The following is a 17,659-nucleotide window of genomic DNA, read 5'->3' on the forward strand; positions in this document are numbered from 1 at the left end:
CTCATAGAAAATCTTCCAGCCCCTACCCCTGCATTCCTCCACCAGTTCCTGGTACTTTGCACGTTTCCTCTCATTGGCTTCCTCCATGCGCTCTTCCCAGGATACCGTGAGTTCCAGTATGATCAGGTGTCTTGAAGCCTCAGAGGTAATGATCATGTCTGGCCGGAGAGATGTTGCTGCGATGTGCTGGGGGAACTTTAGCTGTTTTCCCAGGTCGACTTGCAACTGCCAATCCGAGGCAGTGTGGAGTAGTCCTCTTGCTGTCTGTGGACATGACTGGGGTCTCTCTCCTGCCTTGATGAAAGGGACTGCCCTGCTCGGAGCTTTGTGATGTGTGTTCGTGCTGATTGCCAGGGCTTTGCTCTCAGCAACTGCTTTCAGAACCTGGTCATGGCGCCAGCGATAGCGACCTTCAGCCAGGGACTTTGGGCAGCTGCTGAGGAGATGTTCCAAAGAGCCTCCTCCAGAGCAAAGGGGACAGGTGGGTGTCTCACTCTTCCCCCACACATGAAGGTTCGTTGGGCCCGGGAGGGCGTCGTAAACTGCCTGCACAAGGAACCGGACGCGGTGGAAGTCTGCCTGCATGATGTTCGACCAGGTCACTTTGCGCTGTAACACGCTCTCCCACCTTGTCCATGCCCCCTGCTGCCGGAGTCCAACTGCCCTGCTCACCCGCTCTTCCTCCACACCTGCTCGGACCTCTTCCTGGAGTAGCTGATGTCTCTCCTTTCCCTGGGCCTGGCTCACTTGGGTCTTTGGGAAGTAGCCCAGGCCTGCTCTCCCCGTTGCCAAAACCCCTACCAGCGCTTTCTGCCTTAGGCGTGACTCTGCCACCTCCACTGCTTTCTCAGCTCTCCACTTCCTTCCGGTTCTCACTTCGATCCCTGCTGATGACACCTTGTTGTCCCTGGAATCCCTATACTGTAGAGCCTCTCTTGTACGTGCCACCTTGAACTCTTCAGTGAGCCCACTGAGGGGTAGCTGGAGGGTGTTGCTTGTCCCGTACAGGGCAGCGCTGGTGAGGCTGCGGGGAAGTCCCAGCCACTTTCGAAGAAAGCCACTGATCTTCCTTTCGAGAGACTCCACAGTTGTTAACGGGACTGCATAAACAAGGAGAGGCCACAAGACTCTGGGCAGGATGGAGTGCTGGTAGATCCAGGCTTTAAATCTACCAGGCAGGCCAGACTTGTCCACCTTGGTGAGCCACGCTCCCAGTTGTTCACCAGACTCCTGTATGGTAGCAGAGTCTCTCAAAGTTGCATCAAAGAGCTTCCCCAGGCTCTTAACTGGCTGTTCCGAGATTGTCGGGATCTCGGTTCCCGAGATCGAAAACCGGAACTTGTCCATCACCTTCCCCCTCTCCAGAACCATGGACCTTGACTTGGAGGGCTTGAAGCTCATCCTCGCCCATGTGATGTGTCTCTCCAAACCCTGCAGGATCCACCTGCACCCTGGGACAGATGTTGTGGTGATGATAAGGTCATCCATGTAGGCTCTTATGGGAGGCTGGCGAACACCTGCTCTGGATAGGGGCCCTCTACAGTTATATATTATTGTCAGTTCAATATGTTTCATTGAAAAAATAAAGACACTGTTGTATTAAATACATCTTATACGTGCCACACCTACTTTGTACACAGATGTTTGGTAAAGCGATTTTCCCCCTGTGCTATTTTGATAGACAAATTGGCTGCACTAATGTAGCAAGGGGGAAATATTGAACCTCACCATTCCCCATTTCATCTCGTCACTGGACACGTGGTGAAGGAGCGCACACCCTCGAGATGAATGGATTCTTAAAAAAAAATATATATATTCGATTGTGACTGTACTATCAACTCACACTTGAAATTTGACTTGACCAAACCAAATGTGTGTTTTGTCTTCTTCTGTCCTGCAGACGTCGCTGAGAAATATCTTCGTCCTGACCAACAGGACATGAAGCCTCCGAATGTTAAAAAGGAGGAAGAACATCCTCACATCGAAGAGGAAGAAAAGCCCGTTCGTGTCAAAGAGGAGGAGGTTGAGGACGATGTCACCAAGTCGCCACTGACCTTCGTCCCTTTAAAGAGTGAAGATGAAGACGAGCATGGGGAGGCGGAGCTTCCAAGCAGCAGCTCAACTCGTCAACACATGACGACAGAAGGTGATGCAGACCCCTGGCGACCACCACAAGCACAAAGTCATCATGACATCAGGGCTAGAGATAAGACCGATATGTTTTTTCAGGACCGATACCGACGGAGATTTTTAGTCGTCAAGGAGGCCACTAACCGACATTTGAAGTCGATATTCATTTACAGTAAAGGGGGGGGGGTATTGGCGTCAATTTTTTTCTAAAATACAAAAGCCATACTTGATTCTGTTGTATCATCTAAAAAAGTGAAATGGAAACTTAAGCAAGTAAATACCATATTGCTCAAGTTTTCGTCAGTAAATATTTTTCCCCAAAATTTAAAAACGCCTGCAATATTAAACGTTGACATTTCTGGTCACAAAAACAAATGGTTCAGAAGATTCCCAGGGTCAGTAGCATCTCTTATAAAGTGAACTGAAAATTTCAAGAAATAGCTCCCACAAAGGTTTCCCTCAGAAGTCAACGTTTGCAATAAACAAAAGAACACAAACTGGTGAAAAACCTTAGATCATCCTTTGATCCATAGATCAAAGTGCTCCATGTGCAGTGTTGTCGCCAAACTTTTTTTTTGGGGGGGATTGGCCAATCCGAGTGTGCTTTGGGCCCAAGTCGAGGTGCCACTGTAGAAACGATAATACACATCAACTCACGCTTGACCAACCTAAATTTGGGTTTGTCTCTTTGTGTCCTGCAGACGTTGGTGAAAAATATCTTCGTCCTGACGAACAGGAACTGAAGTCTCCTCATGTGAAAGAGGAGGAGGAGGAGGAGGAAGAGCATCCTTATTTTAAAGAAGAAAAAAAGCCCCTTTGCGTCAAAAAAGAGGAGGTTGAGGATAACGTCACCAAGTCACCAATGACCTTCGCCCCTTTAAAGAGTGAAGATGAAGTCAAGGGTGAGAGTGAGGAGGGCAGAGGGGCGGAGCCTCCAAACAGCATCTCAACTCCTCAAAACATGACTCCAGAAAGTGATGCATACCATTGGGGATCATCACGAGCAAAAAGTGATGACACAAGGTCCGTTTCTTCTCATGATGATGATGATTATGATGATGATTTTGATTATGACGACAATGATGATGATGATGATGATCTGGATGGTAATGGTGAACACTCTGATGGTGAGAGGTCGTGTCACACTGACAACAAATCCTGGGAATGTTCTCACTGTGGGAAAACAATGAGTTCAAAAGGAGATTTGAACATTCACTTGAGAAGACACACTGGAGAAAACACTTTTGTTTGTACACGCTGTGGCAAAAGGTTTTCTCAGCGGTCAGATTTAAAAACACGCACAAGAACGCACACTGGGGAAAAACCCTTTGCTTGCACATACTGTGGAAAAAGGTTTTCTCAGCAGTCAATTTTAACAAGACATACAAGAACGCACACTGGGGAAAAACCTTTTGCTTGTACAAACTGTGCCAAAAGGTTCACGCAGAAGTCACATTTAACAGCACATGCAAGAAGACACACTGGCCAGAAACATTTTTCTTGCTCATGTGGAAAAAGTTTCCTTTACAAAGGATATTTAAAAAGACACATAAGAAGCCACACGGGAGAGAAACCGTATTCCTGCACAGATTGTGGAAGAAGTTTCTCTTACATGTCAAATTTACGAAAACACACAAGAACACATGAGCTGCTTTGACACCAGCAAGACCAGGAACTTTGAGTTTTGGGGAAAGGGAGTTCTTGGTTGTAAAAGTTCAGCTGATGTAGAGACAACGCCCCTGAATTTGACCAATCAGGCGTGGCCATTGCAGCCCGCCCCCTCAAAGTTCCTGCCTGGCTCAGCAAGACCCTGCTGCCGAGATAGCACTTGGATGCCACCTGGGGAATTTAATTAACCTTGTAATTGTTGTTGGTGGAAAAACACCCAAACTGAATTTTACCAAGGTCAACTGAAAAGTTATCCAAAAGTTCCGACGGTGGAAAAACCCGTATAGTGAGAACTGAGAAGGAACCATTCAGTTGCAGTGTTTGTGCTCAAAGATTCTCTCGTGAAAATCTTGCTGAGAGACACGAGTGCGCCGGTGACAATAGCAGCCATCTTTGAAGCTTAAAAAAAATGAAGGGAAGTGAGTCTGGTGTGCTGTAAAAGTGTCAATGATTTTGAATAAAAAAAAACGAGTGTAGGAAATATTTAATCCCTCCCTGATTTTGAGACTTTTCATACTAAGTGTCATTTTTGGTTTTGTGGGGGGTGGGATTTTGTTTCTTTTGGTGTTTTTGGTTGTTTGTCATGTGTTCCTTGTCTCTTCCCTTGTCCCGTTATGTCAAACCACGTCCACCTGAGTGTGTCTTCCCTTCCCAGTGTATCCACCAATCAGCTTCCCTTGCCACTTGTGTCTTGCCCAGCTGTGTCTAGTCATTGTCAATTAGCCTGTGTGTATTTAGTCACCTGTTTTCCGTTCGGTTCTTGGGGGAGTCATTGTGCCTGTTCATGTTCATGTCCCTGTTTTCCATGCCATGCCATGCCATGCCATGCCATGCCATGCCATGCCATGCCATGCCATACCTTGTGTTTGTTTTTGATCTTGTTAATTTTTTCCATAGTCCCTTGTTTACATTTTTTGTTAATTAAATCCCCTTTTTTACTTGCATCCCTGCCTTGCCCTGTTTTTGTTGCCCCCTGCATTTGGGTCCTGCCTCCAACACCCCCACACCTTGACAGAATGACTCCACCAGAACTGGACCCAGCGGGGGCAATGTCCGAATGGGAGCCCTGGGAGAAGGAGGGGCTTGAAGCCTGTGACCGAGCCATTGCTGGGCTAAAGGAAGCACTGGCTTTGGTCCGTGGCGTCGGGACTGACTGGTCAGACAGGCCTCAAGGCCCTGAACCTCGTCTGCTGCGGCCTTTCGCCCCTGAACCTCGCCTGCTGCAGCCTTTCGCCCCTGAACCTCGCCTGCTGCAGCCTTTCGCCCCTGAACCTCGCCTGCTGCAGCCTTTCGCCCCTGAACCTCGCCTGCTGCAGCCTCTCGCCCCTGAACCTCGCCTGCTGCAGGCTTTCGCCCCTGAACCTCGCCTGCTGCAGCCTTTCGCCCCTGAACCTCGCCTGCTGCAGCCTTTCGCCCCTGAACCTCGTCTGCTGCAGCCTCTCGCTCCTGAACCTCGCCTGCTGCAGCCTCTTGCCCCTGAACCTCGCCAGGCGCCGCCCAAAGACCCTGAGCCTCGCCAGGCGGCGCCCAAAGACCCGGAGCCTCGCCAGGCGGCGCCCAAAGACCCGGAGCCTCGCCAGGCGCCGCCCAAAGTCCGGGAGCCTCGCCAGGCGCCGCCCAAAGTCCGGGAGCCTCGCCAGGCCCCGCCCAAAGTCCCGGAACCTCGCCAGGCGCCGCCCAAAGACCCGGAGCCTCGCCAGGCGCCGCCCAAAGTCCGGGAGCCTCGCCAGGCGCCGCCCAAAGTCCGGAAGCCTCGCCAGGCGCCGCCCAAAGTCCCGGAACCTCGCCAGGCGCCGCCCAAAGTTCCGGAACCTCGCCAGGCGCCGCCCAAAGTTCCGGCGGCGCAAGCCCTGCAGGCTGCCTTCACCTCTCATCGGGCGTCAAGGACGCCCTCCTGACTGGCCCCGCTGGGACTCTCTCTTCGGGCTTCGAGGACGCCCTCCTGAACGGGACTCTCGTTTGGCGTCATGGACGCCCTCCTGAACTGCCTTTTGTCTGGGACGGATGGGTGGGCCGTGTTCCCACCTCCGTGCCCCCTTCCGCCCGCCCTTGTTTTTGGACTTTTTATGTTGGTGGGACGTCTGGAAGCCGTCCCTTGAGGGGTGGGTTCTGTCATGTTTTGTGGGGGGTGGGATTTTGTTTTCTTTTGGTGTTTTTGGTTGTTTGTCATGTGTTCCTTGTCTCTTCCCTTGTCCCGTCATGTCAAACCACGTCCACCTGAGTGTTTCTTCCCTTCCCAGTGTATCCACCAATCAGCTTCCCTTGCCACTTGTCTTGCCCAGCTGTGTCTAGTCATTGTCAATTAGCCTGTGTGTATTTAGTCACCTGTTTTCCGTTCGGTTCTTGGGGGAGTCATTGTGCCTGTTCATGTTCATGTCCCTGTTTGCCATGCCATACCATGCCATGCCATGCCATGCCATGCCATGCCATGTGTTTGTTTTTGATCTTGTTAATTTTTTCCATAGTCCCTTGTTTACATTTTTAGTTAATTAAATCCCCTTTTTTACTTGCATCCCTGCCTTGCCCTGTTTTTGTTGCCCCCTGCATTTGGGTCCTGCCTCCAACACCCCCACACCTTGACACTAAGTATGTGTGTATGTTTGTGTATATTTACACGCACCCACCTCTGGAGATGGGGAGCGCCGGGCATAGCCCGAAGAGGCTCCATTGTTGAGGCGGCCGATCGGAGCTGCGGCCGTAAGGTGGTCGGTGCCTGTCGCGGCGACAATCCTCGAACCACCAGTGGTCAGGGATGCTGTCAAGCTGAAGAAGGAGTCCTATCGGGCCTTTTTGGCCTGTGGTACTGCGGAGGCAGCTGTCAGTTACCGGCTGGCCAAGCGGAACGCGCCTTCGGCGGTCGCTGAGGCAAAATCTCGGACATGGGAGGAGTTCGTTTGAGGTCATGGAAAATGTCTTCCGGACGGCTTCGAGGAAATTCTGGTCCACCATTGGGCGTCTCAGGAGAGGAAAGCAGTTCACTATTAACACTGTGTATAATGGAGATGGTGTGCTGCTGACTTCGACTCGGGACGTCGTGAGTCGGTGGGGGGAATACTTAGAAGATCTCAATTGCACCAAGACGTCTTCCTTTGAGGAAGCAGTCTGGCGAATCTGAGGTGGGCTCTCCTATCTCTGGGGTCAAAGTGACTGAGGTGGTTGGAAATCTCTTCGGTGGCAGGGCCCCGGGGTTGGATGAGATCCGCCCGGAATTCCTAAAGGCTCTGAATGTTGTGGGGCTGTGGTGGTTGACACGCCTCTCACGCTCCTTGGTAAATAATTTGCAACGCTATTGCTCAAGATTTTTTTTTTTGTCTAAGAATCTGCATTTTAGTATGTTTTAGTTTTGTTTTAAGGTATTTGCAAAGACAAAGTGCAAGGTTAAAATGTTAATTTACAATGATTGTCGCAAACGGAGCCGGGCGAATTTGTCGGCTGCGTGACGTCACTCTCGCGGGTTTTGACAGCACGTACGTATTTTTATTATTATTAGTAGTAGTAATAGTAGTAGTAGTATTCACTAACTCACTCACAGAAGTTTACATGTGTAAATGAGTGAGTGGGAAAAAAATCCATGCGTGCTTTCAAATTGCCGCGGGAGTGACGTCACGCAGCCGACAATTTCGCCCCCCTCTGCGATTGGCTGGAGGGGTGTTAACACTGTTTTTGTTTTTTTTTGCAAAATACAGGCTGGGGTGGTGGGGGTTTATAGGACAAAATCACCCCCAGAAATTAAGAGAAGCCCAGATCTGTAAATTGAGAAGTAGTTTGTTTGTTTCAATCCTGCATTTAAAAAGTGCATTTTCCTGCGTGAAACCGGCAGACTGGGCCTTTAAACTCATAACATTTGGTGGTTAAATCTCATCCCTGATAATAAACATTCAGGTGACCTCAAAATGCTTGTTCAACTTTGATGGCGAATTTTTATTAAACTGCACATTCACCACAATCAACTGGAGCTCTTTTCAATAAGTCCAATTTAAACTTTACAATTGTATCGGGATCAAAACACTGAAAAAGAGAATGAGAGTTTTGATTCCAACTGCAGCAAAAAAATGCCCAATTGTATCTGATTGCAGACCGCAGAACGGAACACTACGCCCCCAGCGGAACACTACGCCCCCGCAGGCTACGGGTAGTCTTAAGAGGACAAAAGTCGGAACAATACGCCCCCCAATCACGGAACACTCCTCCCCCAGTGGAACACTCCGCCCCCGCAGGCTACGGTGGATTCCCCATTTGCAAGTTACTACTTTTAGGTCAGCATATTGTACGGTACACAGGTTCAAACTATTGTTCCATGTGAAATAACAATTGGAATTCAACGAGAGAGATATGGAAGAAAAACATTGTGTTCCACTAAATCATTTCAATTCATTTTTCAAACTTTCTGGGCGGGAAACGAACTTTTCTTTAGCGACCTATGTGCTAATGTTCATTAAATAAAATACATGTCCACTTACTTTCTGCTCCCGACTCGTCATTTTACAAATTATTTTGTGTCGTCCCCGGGAACTTTTTGAGAACTAAGAGGTTATGATAATGGATGGAATGATTTCGTTTCGTAGTTCTCGTGGCGACCGCTCGCTGCAGAGAAGTTGAGAACAACACTACTGGATCACGACAGCAGCGTCACTTTCCGTCAATCAAGAGCATAGGGGCGTTCCGTTCCGTGGGCGTTCCGTTCCGTGGGCGTTCCGTTCCCAGTCTGCGGTCTGCAATCAGACTCGCGATCAGTTGCGTTATTTTTTGGACACACTAATTTGTGCATAATTAATTAACCTAAAATAATGTGTTCAACAACAGCCTTTTAATATGTATATAAGGCAAACTACATATGAATGGACATTTACATGTCAACATGACAGATTATAGCCGTCAGTTATAATCTGCAGCCACTTGTCAGGTTGATGTTACGTTTTCAAAACAAACTCAATTTCAAAATAGGCTAAGACACAACACACGATACAAGTACACAGATCAATCATTCATTTAGCGGTAGAAATTTCTGCACCATTTTAAACGTCAATTCCTAAATGAGATCATATCAAGCTTCATTCATCAACCGCTTTTCTCACCAGCACACTTGTGCCTCTCAGCGTTGCCCTTTGTTGGGAATCTTTGACCACAAACTGAGCAAGCAAAAGGCTTCTCTCCAGTGTGGGTTCTTGTGTGGATTTTTAAGTATCCCTTGGAAGAAAAATTTTGACCACAAACCAAGCAAGCAAAGGGCTTCTCTCCAGTGTGGGTTCTTGTGTGTATTTTTAAGTCTCCCCTGTGAGCAAAATTTTGACCACAAACCAAGCAAGCAAAGGGCTTCTCTCCAGTGTGGGTTCTTGTGTGTGTTTTTAAGTGTCCCCTCTGAGCAAAATTTTGACCACAAACTGAGCAAGCAAAAGGCTTCTCTCCAGTGTGGGTTCGTGTGTGGATTTTTAAGGATCCCTTCTGAGAGAAAATTCGACCACAAACTGAGCAAGCAAAAGGCTTCTCTCCAGTGTGGGTTCTTGTGTGTATTTTTAAGTATCCCTTGAAAGCAAATTTTTGACCACAAACTGAGCAAGCAAAAGGCTTCTCTCCAGTGTGGGTTCGTGTGTGGATTTTTAAGGATCCCTTCTGAGAGAAAATTCGACCACAAACTGAGCAAGCAAAAGGCTTCTCTCCAGTGTGGGTTCTTGTGTGTATTTTTAAGTCTCCCCCTTGAGCAAAATTTTGACCACAAACCAAGCAAGCAAAGGGCTTCTCTCCAGTGTGGGTTCTTGTGTGTGTTTTTAAGTGTACCCTCTGAGCAAAATTGTGACCACAAACTGAGCAACCAAAAGGCTTCTCTCCAGTGTGGGTTCTTGTGTGTATTTTTAAGTATCCCTTGAAAGCAAATTTTTGACCACAAACTGAGCAAGCAAAAGGCTTCTCTCCAGTGTGGGTTCTTGTGTGTATTTTTAAGTATCCCTTGAAAGCAAATTTTTGACCACAAACTGAGCAAGCAAAAGGCTTCTCTCCAGTGTGGGTTCGTGTGTGGATTTTTAAGGATCCCTTCTGAGAGAAAATTCGACCACAAACTGAGCAAGCAAAAGGCTTCTCTCCAGTGTGGGTTCTTGTGTGGATTTTTAAGTATCCCTTGGAAGAAAAATTTTGACCACAAACCAAGCAAGCAAAGGGCTTCTCTCCAGTGTGGGTTCTTGTGTGTATTTTTAAGTCTCCCCTGTGAGCAAAATTTTGACCACAAACCAAGCAAGCAAAGGGCTTCTCTCCAGTGTGGGTTCTTGTGTGTGTTTTTAAGTGTCCCCTCTGAGCAAAATTTTGACCACAAACTGAGCAAGCAAAAGGCTTCTCTCCGGTGTGGGTTCGCGTGTGCGTTGTTAAAGTTTCCTTCCTAGAGAAACTTCGACCACAAACTGAGCAGACAAAAGGTTTATCACCAATGTGGCCCATCGCATGATTTCTCAATTGAGACTTGGAACCAAAGCTTTTTCCACACTGAGAACATTTCCACCGTTTGCCATCAGTGGGACATGTCACATCATCGTCACACTCTTCATCTTCAGCAGTGTGAGCAGCGTGTGACGCGTCTTCACCATCTGACATAAGAGCTAACCGGCTGTCATCATTTGTCATTTGTTGTCTGCTTGGAGACTCCGCCCCTTTGTTCTCTTCATATTGACGTTCATCTTCAGTCTTCAAATGGACACCAGTCTCGGGCAACTCTGTGAAGTGCTCCTCCTCTTCAATGTATGGTGGCAGCTGCTCCTCTTTTTTGATGTTGGGAGGCTGTTGCCGCTTCTCTTCTTTAACTTGCAGAGGCTCCAAGTCCTCCTCCTGTTTCACGCCAGGGAACTCTGGCTCCTGCCGCTCAGGAAAAATATATTTTTCACTGACATCTGCGAGACACAAGATACACATGGTTTGGTAAAGTTAATTTATTGTGATGTTATGTATTTTATATTTAAGTTTATCACATGGGCCACATGAGTGAATGAATAACAATCTATACACAAGTATTTTTTTTAAACTTTTAAACATTTTTTTTTAAACTCAACAAGTGAGTCACATCCTTTCAGGGCAATTCCCAAATGATTCCACAAATTAACACCTAACAGATACACACCTTTGCTTAATATTTGTTCTTGTTTTGTTTTTTGTTTTTTATAGACATGTGCACCCCTTATATCATAAGGACTGTGTCTAATTTGGTGCTAATTTAAACTCAACCAAGTCATAAAATTTCATTGTATTTAATTTAATAAATAATGGATGTGTTGATTCAGTATATTTTGATTAATTAATAATTCTTATAGCTCTCTTTTGCAATTTGAATACAGAGTTGGTGTTTGTTTTATTTGCATTTGCCCAGATTTTCACACAATAGGTCAGATATTGTAAGAATAATGAACTGTATAATGTATATAATGAGTTCATGTTCAGGACATCCTTAGTTTTATAGAGTATCCCTATGATTTTTGACATTTTCCTTTTAACATTTTCTATGTGTGGCTTCCAAAATAATTTATCATCAATAACTACTACAAGGAATTTGTTTTCATACACCCTTTCTATTTCAATTGAATTAACTTGGGCTGGGTTCAAAATATTGATATATCGATATCGATATCGTATAGATACGCCTTTTCATATCCCAATATCGATACATAAAGCCATGTATAGATATATCGACCCCGCCCCCAACACACACACAACACATTCAACACACACAAACAAATGCTTCCGAGCCCGTGTCACTTACACGGTGGAAGCCAGTATCGATCATCTCCCCACCCACCCCATCCCCTCAACCACCATTGGAACATTTGCACAAAAAACAATGTGAATGAGTGTCAGTGTTTTTTGTCACTTTTTTTTTTTTTTAACATAGCCTGCACTGTGGTTGTAATTGATTTAATTAGGGCCCGAGCAGCGACCGCTGCGAGGTCCCTCTTGTTTTTGTAAGAATTCTTCTTCTTCTTCTTCTCCGTAAACGATCGCATTTTTGAGGGCCTAAACATTTACGAAAACTCACCAAACTTTGCAGTCTCTTCGGGCCCGGCGAAAAATTTGATATTTTGTAGTTGTCATAACAATGCGACTCTATAGCGCCCCCCTAGCGTAGAAAAATAAAAACCATTCCCGGCCCGTTTGACCTAGAGCTACGAAAATTGTCAGGCACATGTAGCACCCTGAGACGCACAAAAAAAGTCAGTGGAAGCCATTTCCCAAAATGTACAGGAAGTGAGCTATGAATTTTTTAATGTCCAATTTTGGCCTATTTTGGCACATTCACTGTGGTCATACTTTTTCCCCCTTTGCAAACATTTTTCATCCAATTCACTTCAAACTTGGCATTTATCATCTCAAGACCTGAGAGAACAACTGGGCAAAAAATCTTGCCTTTTCGAAATACTATATGACAGGGGCGGGGCATCAAATATTGCCTTTAAAATTTCATTTGTCCAGAAAGAGCAAATGCTTAATAACTCCCATGTTCAAGCTCCAAAAAAATCTCAAACTTCTCATGCAACGTAATAGTCACGGCCTGAAAACATCTATATGATAAAATTCAGTTATACATATAGCGCCACCTAGTGGTAACAATAAGTCATATTTTACGTTTTTAGCTACTGTGCTGAGCTCGTTGAAGGGATCCAGTTGAAAATTGGTCAGAAAAGCCTTAAGATGTTGATCATGCCCCACACCGAATATTGTAACTTTTCGCCAAAGGCGTGGCCGCTACGGTGACGCAAAGTCTGAAGATTTTTTCGTGAATATAAAAGCTGCATTAACTTGACCGAGATGATCCTATCTTCTCAAAATTTCACACATTTGATGAGAGTCCAGCCCTAAAGAAATCTACGAACTTATATTTCATCTTACTGATAGCGCCACCTAGTGGCATTTTTTTTCTTACGAATTTTCTTCTACGTTTTTGTCCAAACACGTTAACTGGACCTACCTCAGATTTGCTCAGATGAGAGTTTCGGCCTTCATGATGTCACAACACGAAGTTTGTGAGTTTTCGCGAATTGCTGTGGGCGTGGCTAAGCGCTGTTCGCCAAGAAAACAACGTCGGTTTTGAGGGTCTAAACATGCACAGAAACTCATGAAACTTGGCACACACATCTGGCCTGGTAAAATGAGCAATATTTTATTGTTGATTGTGCTATTTTTACAAAAATGACTCAATAGCGCCCCCTAGAAATTTTTAACGACGCAGCCCCGGTTGTACGTTTAAGCAAGAACGACGAATATTTTTAGGTGTATGAGGGAGCCCTAGACCTACAAACAAGTCTCTTGGACCCATATGCTAAAATGAACAGGAAGTGAGCTACGAATTTTTGAATGTCCCATTTTTGACGATTTTTGCACATTTACAGGGGGCATACTTTTGCCCACTTCTCCTACACGTTTCATCCGACTGAGTTAAGACTTGACCTGGACCATGTCAAGACCTGAGCCAACGACAGGGGGAAAAATCTTGACTTTTCGAAATACTATATGATGAGGGCGGGACATCAAAATTTGTGTTTTGCACTGAAAAAGGATATGCTTAATAACTCCCCTGTACATGCTCCAAAAAATCCCAAACTTGACATGTATGTTTATAGTCAAGGCCTGAAGCTATCTATATGACAACATTCAGTTATATATGCAGCGCCACCTAGCCCTTGAGGCATGAAAAAATAAAAATAAAAATACCCCACTTACGGTATTTTTACAAAAATTGTAAACTCATTCTCAGTGTGATAACTAAGTCATTTATGAATATTCTTTTACTTTCCACCACTCAAAATGTTCACTGGCATCAGACCTATCCAAACATAAGTATTTTTTATTTAGTTTTATTTATTTTTGATAGCCTCTATGGACGTTAAAAGCAGTATCGTGAATGCAGGATGTACTTAATAACTCCCCGGTGCATGCTTAAAAAAATCCCACACTTGACATGGATATTTATAGTCAAGGCGTGAAGGTATCTCTGTGACAAAATTCAGTTATAAATACAGCGTCACCTAGTCCTTAAGGCATAAAAAAAAAAAAAACACTTACGGTATTTTGTACAAAATTTGTGAACTCATTGTAAGTGTAATAACTAAGTAATTTATGAATATTCTTTTACTTTTTCCACTACTCAAGATGTTCACTGGTATCAGACCGATCCAAACATATGTACTTTTTTATTTTGTTTTATTTATTTTTGATAGCCTATATGGACAATAAAAGCAACATCGTGCAATGAGTATGAGCGATGACGGGTATATATACTTTTGCAAAAAATACCAATCAGGTCAACTCATTCCCTAAAAATAAAAAAGGACGCTGATTTTTGCAGATCTTAACAATCACCAAACCCCATTGAGCTTGACACACACATCACACCTGGCAAAAAAAATCCACATGTAAAGGTTTATCATGCCATGTTTAAAGAAATTTTGCTCCTAATGTGCCAGTACCCCAATGTGCGAGTACCCCAACGTGCAAGTACCCCAATGTGCAAATACCCCAATGTGGCCCGGGCTGTGAGGGCCCTTTATAGCAGCCCGGAGAGGACACGCCACCCTTTTCCGATTGAGGACCATGGTCTCGGATTTGGAGGTGCGGATCCTCATCCCAACCGCTTCACACTCGGCTGCGAACCGCTCCAGTGAGAGTTGGAGATCCCAGCCTGAAGAAGCCAACAGCACCACATCATCTGCAAAGAGCAGAGATGCAATGCTGAGGCCACCAAACCGGATCCCCTCAACGCCTCGGCTGCGCCTAGAAATTCTGTCCATAAAAATTATGAACAGAATCGGTGACAAAGGGCAACCTTGGCGGAGTCCAACCCTCACCGGAAACGAATCCGACTTACTGCCGGCAATGCGGACTAAACAGGGACCGAACCGCCCGTATCAGGGGGCCCGGTACCCCGTACTCCCGAAGCACCTCCCACAGGACTCCCCGAGGGACACGGTCGAACGCCTTCTCCAAATCCACAAAACACATGTGGACTGGTTGAGCGAACTCCCACGCACCCTCAAGGATCCTGCTGAGGGTGTAGAGCTGGTCCACTGTTCCACGGCCAGGACAAAAACCGCACCGCTCCTCCTGAATCCGAGATTCGACCTCCCGACGGACCCTCCTCTCCAGCACCCCTGAATAGACCTTACCAGGGAGGCTGAGGAGTGTGATCCCTCTATAGTTGGAACACACCCTCCGATCCCCCTTCTTAAAAAGGGGGACCACCACCCCGGTCTGACAATCCAGAGGCACTGTTTTCACCATAATTATATTAGAATATTAGAGATGAAAACACAAATTTCAAAAAACGGGTTGCTCATTGATTGAATTGATTTTTGATTATTAAAAGTTAACATTTGCCCCAAAAAAAAAAAAAAGTCTACTGGGAATATATAGAAATATGGTTGACGTATTGTAACTTGTTCAACCATTTTTCATTGTGGAAAAAAAAAAAAATATGCAAAAAAAAATAATGCAAAAATGTTGCGGAGTCAAGGTGTGAGACTAGGCTCAACACAGCATACATTTTGATCAACATGACATCAGCAACTAATATTGTAGGAAACGAGAAAATTGTACATATTCATTTGCATACAGCCTTAAAAAAAAAAAAAAAAAAGACCTCCGCTTATTTTTAACAATTTTTTTTCTCATTATCTGTAAATTTCAGCTTCTTAGCTCAATAGCTTCCAGGCCATGTGACCTATTGACCCCAAACCAATGCAGCATCATAGTGCCATGTCTGATAGATGATGCACAGTGCACACCTTTTATTTTCTTTTTTCATTTTAGACTTCCACTTATTTTCTGCTTAATAGCTTCTAGGTCAGATGACCTATTGACCCCAAATTAGTTCTGCCTCAAAGTGGCATGTCTGCTCGATGACACACACCTATTTTCTTCTCAATTTCAACCTTTCCTTCATTTTAAATTACCGTTAACTTAATACTGTACATATCAATGTTATTGCTCAATATCACCCCACAAGAGTGCATTCCCAGTGAAATTTGAATTGGTACTGTTATTGTGAAACAGCTTTTAAACTGTTAATAATAATAATAATAATAATAATAATAATAATAATAATAATAATAATAAAACCAAGCATACTTTAAACTGCGTTTGAATTCAATTTTATTTTTGAAAACCGATCTTTTATTTTGAAAACCCAATGTTGTTCTCGGTCACATTCTCCGCGCCAGCGTCTCTTCGAGCACACTACCGTAAATCCTAGAAAAGGGCGAACAGAAAAAAATGAAGTGCGGCTGACTTGACCGCGTAAAAAGAAAAGGCGGCTGACTTGACCGCGTAAAAAGAAAAGGCGGCTGACTTGACCGCGTAAAAAGAAAAGACGGCTGACTTGACCGCGTAAAAAGAAAAGGCGGCTAGCTTTACCTCAGTTGCAGTTCTGCTAAATCCAATTCGTATCGACTGAGAAATGTACCAAACCGACTGAAGAAAAAAAACTGTGTATCGTAACAAAGTGACCCGGTGAAGAGTCATTACAGAAATAAAAACGTACATATGGTTGAAAAGTGTCGATGAAACAAGTGACAAACCTGCTCTGTTCAACACAACTCGAGGCTGCTTGTAAACGGCGTCCAGCAGTTGACGTTGTCGCTCGTTGTCCTCCTGTGTTCCACAAAGCTCCTCTTCGTACTTGACTTTCGCCATTGTGAACATCTTCACACGATATTCACGACACTTTACGCTCACGATTGACGTCTGCTGAGCCAATTTGTCGATAGCAAACGCGTCTCGTTTTTTGGCGCCTAGCAAGCTAAGCTAAGCTAAGCTAAGCTAAGGCAAAATAAAGAGGGCCGAGAGATACGATTGAACCAGACACGAAACGTAGCAATTATGTTTGACTTCAATAAAGTAGTGACGGGGCAAAGTGTCGATGTGTCAGTTCGTTCCGTACGAATTCGTGTTGAATTATTTTTATCGTGAAGCCGAGCGAAAACGCGTCGTGCCTGGAATGGAGGAGCTCTTCTGCTACCACGTGAAATCTACGGCAATCACAGTTGGACAAATCACCATGTCACGAAAATATTAATATTTAATTTTACTTCATTTAAAAAAAAAAAAGCTCATAAAATTATACGTTTAATTCTAGATTCATTTGGATAATAAAAATAAATAGACCTTTAAACTGCACTCGGACGAATAAGAAGAAACATGTTTACTTCCTGTACATACGAGTTGCCCAGTTTAGTTTTTATTTTTTTTAAATCTCTTTTCACTCAATCAGTATACAAACTATTGGGGGGGAAATAATACAATCATTGGTTACACTATAAACAATTAGAACATAGAACACGCCAGGAAAGTTAAAACATACAAAAGCTAAACCAAATAAAATCAATAGTATAACTGAAAGAAAAGAAAATAGTTTGATACAAAATCATATAAATAAATGATAAGTTTGCAATAGTTATACGTTTTTACAGCTTTTGGACACAGACAACCAGACAATGACAAAAAATAATTTCTCATGGATACAAAAAAAAATCAATAAAGGATTGTTTCTTATGTGTAAATTTAGACTTATGAATGTAAAACTTCGCTAGAATAATCATAAGATTTATCAAATGAAACTGTGTATCGACATTATTATCAAATTCAAATATACCAAAATAATACATGCTTCCAAAGTAAGGAGAAATCTGGATAAATGTGGATTATAATGAATTGTGATAATGTACCCCAGAATTATTAGTAGCACAGTTTTTTTTAAAACATCCTTGCTGTTTTACCTCAGACTGTAAATCTGTAAATCCACCCAAGAGTCTCTGGTCTTTTTTTTTTTTTTTTTTTTTTTTTAAGATTTGAGCCAGGAAAAGTTCTAGTCGAGTGCCGGCAAATTCTATGCACTATT

General features: G+C 44.3%; 2 protein-coding genes across 2 annotated transcripts in view; one reads left to right on the forward strand and one right to left on the reverse strand.

Moving 5' to 3' along the window:
• Positions 1–17,659, forward strand: part of LOC144006324 (uncharacterized) — a 28,903-nt gene that overhangs the window by 2,850 nt on the left and 8,394 nt on the right. Inside the window, exons 2-3 of the mRNA XM_077505113.1 lie at positions 1,901–2,146; positions 2,832–3,567. Of these exons, the coding sequence (XP_077361239.1) occupies positions 1,901–2,146; positions 2,832–3,567 (982 nt within the window). The remainder of the gene's footprint in view (positions 1–1,900; positions 2,147–2,831; positions 3,568–17,659) is intronic.
• On the reverse strand, positions 8,857–16,742 carry LOC144004899 (uncharacterized). The gene is made up of 2 exons (XM_077502580.1): positions 16,341–16,742; positions 8,857–10,670 (listed from the first exon to the last, which is right to left on the reverse strand). The coding sequence occupies exons 1-2, from the start codon at positions 16,462–16,464 to the stop codon at positions 8,857–8,859; spliced, it is 1,938 nt and encodes a 645-aa protein (XP_077358706.1). The 5' UTR covers positions 16,465–16,742.

Source organism: Festucalex cinctus, chromosome 1 (genome assembly GCF_051991245.1).
Source record: "Festucalex cinctus isolate MCC-2025b chromosome 1, RoL_Fcin_1.0, whole genome shotgun sequence".
NCBI classification, from domain to species: Eukaryota; Metazoa; Chordata; class Actinopteri; order Syngnathiformes; family Syngnathidae; genus Festucalex; species Festucalex cinctus.